Here is a 7,576-nt window from a genome sequence, read left to right on the forward strand (position 1 = left end):
ACATTTCCTCAGTCATATACTGAGTGCGAGACGTTTTGCTTGAGCTCCTTTGAAGAAACCATCTGTGTTCACCAGTCAGAGTGAACAGTCTGCTCCTGATTCCTCGAAGAGCCAGGAGTCCCTTGAATGCCTATCAAAGTGGCTGGCATCTGAAACAAGGAGCTTATGTGGCCCGGGAGACCCTCAGATGTCTTCTCAGCCCTAGATATAAAGAGATCTTTTATCAGATAGGAGGGGAAAAAAGTCACTTTCCCAAATGCTGAGGTTTCACCTCACCCGGAGCCAGCGTGAGTCACCCAGGCACTGCTGCGTTACACAGACCTGTTCAGGTTAATAAAATCACTGCCAGAGCCTGGGCAGCTCATGAGATGCTGTGTGGCTTTCACATTGATGTCTCTGCTTCTCATTTACCCTTGGGTGATAGTGACCGAAATTCATTACTACCTGGCAGCCATCGAGTAAGCTGTGCAAAATAAATCAGTGTTCTCTGTAGCAAACAGGTGTCTGCAGCACAAAAGGAGCCATTCAAATCAGCAGGGCAGGAAGGGATTTTTCATCAGAGGAGTGAAGACATGAATGAGTCGTTAAGAGTGAGGGGAATTCGCAGGCAAAGACTGATGACGGTGAGAGGCAGGGGGAGATTTCGCTATAGAAACAGTGGAGAAGCGGTTGGCGCATGGGAGATAGGGAGAGAGTGACCGAGGGAGACACAGAGGAGTTAAAGTGAGCAATTTGACTTTATTATAGGAAAACAGGAACACTGAATGAAACTGGAAAATACATTTAGAAGTGTAAAGAGGAGATGACCTTGCTCAGTGGGAGTAACTCTTGACACAGTGTTATCTTGGTGGTTAGGAGCACTGTGGGGCTGGAGAAAGGCATGGGCATCTGCATCAGGCACGGGCATGTTCAGGAGAACACAGAGTCCCTGGTATTTCTGCCTCCGTGGAGGGTACAGAGATTTTCAGGGCAGGACCCAGGCATCAGCTCATGAACTGAGAGAAAAAAATCATCCTCTGGGATACTTTAAAATGTGGATTTCTTGCACCTTTGATTGCGTCACTTGATCCTGGCCATTTTCAGAGCTGGGCCACCTCATGGGATGGAGCTGGTCTGGCATCTCCATGGTCCGTCCTTTGCGGTTTATTCAGGGCAGGATTAAATACATTGGTCAGGGCAACGTAGGGAAGTTTCAGTATTGTGTCACATCTGGTCTGGGGGTGGAGGACATCTGTTTCCAGGACCTGGAGTCAGTGGGCATTCGGAGCAAGCTTGACAGGCTTTCCTCCACAGCTACGAAAAGATCAGGCAGTCGGTACACTCTATCACCTGCAAAAATGCAGATGTTCTCATCTCCCAGCACACATAAAAGCGATTTCTCACCCAAACTAAATCTGGGTAGTTGTAATTTCTTTCTCGTTCACACAAAAAGAGGATACAAATCGCAGATGGCACTGTCTGTTAAGGAGGCATCTTTTGTTTTCCAGGAAGATTATTGTTAACATAAAATGTTATTGAGCGATCATTACAAAGGTGGGAATACTGTTGGGTTGAATGGCTATTTTTCATCTCTATTTTTTTGTAAGCAAAAGGCTCCCTAGAAGGCAGGAGGATATTATTTGAAACTTAGATTTCCCAGAACGTCATTCCTTTGTTCAGTAATAAAAAAAAAAAGTCTCCAGTCATCAAAAGCCTGAGTTCCATTAAATGCAAAATCCTCTCCCAGGAAGGCTGCTGCGTTCGTTCTGGAGCTCACTAAAAGGAGAGCCCTGCTGCACCGGGTGCTGGTACACAAGTAGCCGGGGCATGAGCTCTTCTGGCATCAGGACACGGTATGCATCCCCTCACACTTAGCATTGGGCAGGCACAGGGAAGGAGCTGATCTTTAGTTTCATTCCAGCCTTTTGGGTCTTTGTTGTATTTTTTTTGCTCCCATCTATTGCCTGGTCTGACATGTTTTCACTTAGATCTTTGGGAGAAAGGTTTCCTTTCTTTATGAATACAGATCCAGTGCTCAGTACAGTAGAATTCTCAAGCTTTAGTGGGGCCTTTTGATGCTAACGTAATAAAAGTATACAGTTTATTTATCAAAGCCTCCTTTAAAGGAGATGATGGAAGAAATAGGTTTTAACCTACTCCTGATCTTCAGGAAAAGCAAGCACTTTGATTCTCTCCTTCCCAGACAAATAGCATTGCATTAGTTGATTCTGATTTTATTAGCTATAAACCACTTGCTATTTTTATTTTCACATGCCATTGACTTTGTTTGGTACAGTCACAGCTGAGCACGGGCTGGTTTTTCAAGTGCAAATCATGTTAAAAGATGCCCAGTTCTTTTCACTCCACCTGCAAGAACATAGCTGTAAGAAAGAGAGCTGATACCCAAAGAATATTTTCCTACTCCATTTCCTAAAGCATCTCCGAGGCCCCATTATCCCTTCAGAATTCCCAAATGTGGAGTGGTCATGGATGCTTTAGTACTTCTGGCACTGTCTTTTCACATCAGGAGAATTTATTTGCATGGAGGAGTGAAACAATATGATCAGACAATGAAATCTCAAGTGGTAAAGTGTGTGAAATTCTCCACTACTATTACTTTTTATGATGCCGTTTCTAGCATTTCATCACTGCTTGCAACTACAACTGATGGATTTGGAGCAGAGAGTGCCTCTTACCGCTGCTCTTTATCAGCACAGGGTGAGCAGCAGCAAGCAGTCAAATCATCGCTGTATCCACACGGCATCTCTGCATCCAGAGATGGAGCTGCGGGGAGAGCTCACTCGTTGGGAAGTTGATCTGTCTAATTATGTGACTGTTGACTGGGCAACAGGCTACACATCTAGTTGTCCCCAGTAAAAATCATTTGTCTTAAAACTTGATCTGAGTTAAAATATGCCATCTTTTTCTCTTGTTATTTGCTTCTTTCCCTGTCTCAGTATTTTTTAACTGGTGGTGGGAGTGATTAGAAGAAAATTTTTTTCCATCGTTAAAATATCTGGTTCAGAAAGACCTCTAAAGAGTCATTAAATGCAGATGAGGGTATGAGGTGCACTTCCCGAGCAGAATTACAAGGAAGTGTTCTCACTGGAGACAGTGTTCAGGGCTGGATGCTGGCAGGAGTTCAAACATCCACACTTGTTCTTATGGCCATGTCCTCCCTGACATCTCCTGCCCATGGTGGGGGTGGCAGAGGGTCCTTTCCTTGCAGGGTCCATTGAACTCCGGTACGAGAGCAGCTCTGGGACTGAGGAACGGGTTGTCCCTTCGGACAGAGAGAAGTTAAAGAGAGAGACCATTCTTTGGTGGTATTTGCTCTTCATTTCCTTGGCTGACCTGTAGAGGTTCCCAACAAAGCAATAGCATATAGGGTTGAGGCTGGAATTGGTGAGGCCAAGCCACTGGGCAAAAGGTCTGAGCTGCAGGATCCAAGGAGAAGGAGTGACATCCTGCAAAGATTTGGGGATGTTGAAATCAATCCAGATGTCCATCAGGTAGACGGGCAGCCAGGAGATGGCAAACAGCAGGACCAGGGCCACCACCATCTGCGCTACCTTCTTCCGGATCTTCAGCCTGGAGGCTGGCAGAGATCGGTTCAGGGCAGTGCTCTCCTTCAGCTGGCTGCTGCGGCTCCACAGCCGGCGCACCGTGAGAAAGCAGATGACCATGTTGAACAGGACCGGCAGGCAGTAGAGGGCACAGAAGAGCAGAAAGTTGTAGGCTTGCTTGAGCCTCTCCTGAGGCCAAATCTCCCTGCAGATGGAAAACACCAGAGGCAAGCCCTCCACCACCCCAATCTCATCCCGTTTGTTCATGAAGATGAGGGGCATGCATATCCCTGAGGACAACAACCAGACCACCAGGATGGTGCTGAGGATCCTCTTCTGGGTGAAGAAAGACCGGGCGTTGAGTGGATTGTGCACGCTGTAGTACCGGTTCACGCTGATGACGGTCAGGCTGAGGACGCTGGCGGAGACAGAAACAGCCTGGATGAAGGGCACCGCCCGGCAGAGGAAGTCCCCGTACACCCAGGCTTTGTAGATGAGGTTGCCCACGGTGATGGGCATGCAGACGCACACCACCATGAGGTCGCACACGGCCAGGTTGATGAGGAGGCTGCGGGTGGCACTCAGGCTGGACACGCGGCTCCGGCGCTTCCGGGTGAGCACCCTGATGGACATGATGTTGCCCACGAAGCCCACCACAAAGGACACCAGGTACATCGCCGTGAGGCTGATGGTGACGGGCTCCTTCACGAAGAGGAAGAGCATCTTCTCCAGCTCTTCCCAGCCCAGCTCCTGGCTCCCATTCCAGAGCCCACCTTGGGTCTGGTTCTCCTCCTGCCAGAGCTGCAGAGGGCCGGGGGGGGGCCCGGGGGTGGGGGGAGAGGAATTCATGGCTGAAGCCCCCCCGGGAACCCCGGGCTAACAGGGCAGAGCCTGCCGCGCCTTCCTGAGCCCTCCTGGCAGCATGTTTAGCTGGGACCAGCCACGCCTGCAAAAAAAAAAAGGTGCAGAGAGAAGGGATGAGCGCAGGTTCCTGGCAATGTTTTCCCTTCTCGGGGAAGGTGCCGGGTCAGAAATGGCTTCTCGGCAACTTAGTTGACAGGCGGCCGGGAGCGCTGGGGAGGGCGGGCTGGGCAGCGCGGCTCCGCCGGCACCGCTCCGGGTAGGGGCGGCGGAACCGGCGGGGAGCTCCGTGCCCGGCGACGGGGAGAGGACACCCCCGGGACCCGGGGTGGGTGGGTGGGTGGGTGGCGGGGAAAAGAGCCACGGTCCGTCCCCCGCCCTGCACCTCGGGAGAGCAGCCCCGGCGCCGCGTCCCGCCGCGACTCCCCTCCCTCCCAGGAAAGTTGCGTGCCCCACGGTCGCGCTGCCGGTCCCCGGTCGCCGGCTGCCCCCGGACCCCCCCCCCCCCCGGGTTCCCCCGGTTCTCCCCCCCGGTCCCGCAGCGCGGTGCGGCGGCACTCACCGGGCGGAGGGAGGGCGGCCGGGCAGCACCGGGCCGGACTCTTCCCGCGGTTCTGCCGCGTCCCGGTAGCGCAGGACCCGGCGACACACGCGCGTACTCGTACCCACGGCACCCACGAAGCCGGCGCCCAGCCCGACCGCTGCTGCCACCCGCGCCCCGCACACACCGCGGCGCCCACACCCGTTCGCCCTCGCACGGCGCTGCACACGCACAGCCCTCCTGACAGACCTGTCCTGTGTGCGTGTGTGTGTGTCCCGACACACACACACACTCCTGCGTGGCTGCCCGCAGCTCCCCCCCCCGAGCACACACGCACGTTTACACACTCCCCGACCCGCACGTTTGCAGCCTCCCCTTGCGAACACTTGGCTGCACGCACCCTTCTACACACCCACACCCCCCACGCACACGCACACCCCACGCACCCTGCCCTGCGGAGGAACCCCCCCCTCCCTCCCCTCCGCCGGGAGTGCTGCCTGGGTCCGGTCCGAGCCGAGCCGAGCCGAGCCGAGCCAGCCGGGCTCCCGGTGCCCGGCCACGCCGGCCGTGGTGCTGAACGGACAGCTCCGCGTGGGCCGGGCAGGGAGCGGGCAGGGAACAGGCAGGGATCGGGCACGGTCTGGGCAGGGATCGGGCAGGGATCGGGCAGGACCGGGCAGGGACTGGGCAAGGATCGGGCACGGTCTGGGCAAGGACCAGGTAGGGCAGGACCGGGCAGGGACCAGGCAGGGACCGGGCAGGAACCAGACCGGCAGGGACGTGCGTGCGCTTCACCAAACTCTTTCTGATATTCCCTTCCTTCTCCTCTCCTGGGGTTTCCCTGGGCTCAGCGACAGCAAGGCAAGGAGGTACCCAGGCAGTTCAGTGTTTACTCTAACATCAAATCCACCCTCCTTCTGTGCTTTCCAGCAGAGGCCGGTACGCCAATGGTTAACAGCATAGCAGGCATTGGTGGGAATCCACTCGAGCAAGGAGGACCCCAGAAGGAAACCCAGCTTTTTGTCTTGTCTCTTAGACTGTAGGGATGGGAAGAGTGGGTCATAGAAAAAAAGTCACTTGGAAAAGTTGAAGGGCTTGGTTGGGGAGCAAGGTTGGTTTGTAAAATGAAGCTTTTGACCGGAGGTACTTAGTTGACGCACAAAAAAAAAAGTGTTTGCCAAGAGGAACTGATACCTCTGCCTGAGGTGTTTATTTTTTAATTTTCTTTCTTTGCCTTCTCTGAGACAGAGCAAGGTAACAAATATAGCCCAGGTGGAGGCTGTTTGTCACTGAATGGTGAATGCCCTTGATTTCAGCGGGAAATTCTCCATCCATCCATTTTAGTCTATTTATGTGAAAGAAGAAAGTAAATATTTTTGGTCAGCCTTACGTGAAATGAAAGAAAGATCAACAGTGGAACCACATTTGGGGGTAGGGGGAATGTGATCAGCGTATAAAGCTCTTCTGCATTAGAATGCATTTGCTTTAAGCATGTGACTGCTTATTCCCTTATAGTTTTATGTATGTGTATTTATAGATCTTCAGAGACAAACAACTTCTACAAACTAATTATAGTGTGTTGCCCAGAGCACAAGGTACACATTATTCTATGCAGTGAAATGCACGGATACTCTCATGGATACCTAAAATCTGCTGCAATTTCACAGCTGCTCCACAAGCAAATAGATCTGTCACAAACAGGCAACTACGCAGGCCAGGGTCGAAGCTAGCAATTGGAAATCTCCATGCACCCAAGTCCTTGCCAGCCACTGCCCAGCCTCCCTAAAGCAGACCTGCCATTACACACAGAAAACAACAGAATGGAGGTGTTTAAGTCAACACTTTTAGTAGGGTATTAACAGAATACAAGAGAAGAGAGTGAAGAAATGTGCCAGGGATCTTTGAATGTATTTTGTCCAAGTAGTTACTTTCCAAATGTTCAAGCTAATAAATACAGTTAACTTCCTTTTTTCTCCCCCATGCGCTTTATTTGGAACCTGCACGATTTACTGCTAAGGAACCTTTAGGGCTTAAAATACTAGACTAGACTACTAAGTTGATCAGTGGTTTGGTATAATTAGAATGAATCTGCTTTTGTATCCATTGACACAGCTCACAAATGCCAAGTCATCTCTAACAACAAATGACAAATCTATACGCTGCGTACAGCCGATAGAGAGGACAGGGGCAATGATTATAACAAGTTCATTGATTCTAACAAGTTCAAAGTCACCAGATAACTCAAGATGGGGAATCTCTGACAAAAACAAATGGTGTACCCTTTTCACATTGGTTCTTCTTTTACAGAACAGCTTTGGAGTGGAAGCTAAATAAAGCCCACTGGAGACAGGAGCCATCCTTCACCAGCAAGGGTAATGGACTAGAGTGTGACCATACAGCAGTGTACATCAGAAATAACCCGCTGGTCTCACTGGAGTGACAGCTGTGAAGAACTGACCTGAGAGGAGGAGTGAGTCAGACACTTTGGGGCTTTGCCAGAATCTCAAGAAAAAATCACAACAGCTCCCAAACCTGCTACGGCTGCCCAAACCTGCTCTGCCCACTGCACATCAGAGTCCCAGGGCAGGATAAATTTAGCATAGCTGCCTCAGCACAACCTCCTGCTGCA

At 51.5% G+C, this 7,576-nt stretch overlaps 1 protein-coding gene across 1 annotated transcript; it reads right to left on the bottom strand.

The window, feature by feature from the left end:
• Nucleotides 1-636: 636 nt before the first annotated feature.
• Nucleotides 637-4,565, bottom strand: LOC104324478 (galanin receptor type 1). Its single transcript, XM_069809342.1, has one exon. It carries the CDS (start codon nucleotides 4,392-4,394, stop codon nucleotides 3,066-3,068), a length of 1,329 nt encoding a protein of 442 aa, XP_069665443.1. The 5' UTR covers nucleotides 4,395-4,565; the 3' UTR covers nucleotides 637-3,065.
• Between the last annotated feature and the right edge of the window lie 3,011 nt (nucleotides 4,566-7,576).

The sequence above is a fragment of the Haliaeetus albicilla genome, chromosome 22 (assembly GCF_947461875.1).
Source record: "Haliaeetus albicilla chromosome 22, bHalAlb1.1, whole genome shotgun sequence".
In the NCBI taxonomy this organism is placed as follows: Eukaryota; Metazoa; Chordata; class Aves; order Accipitriformes; family Accipitridae; genus Haliaeetus; species Haliaeetus albicilla.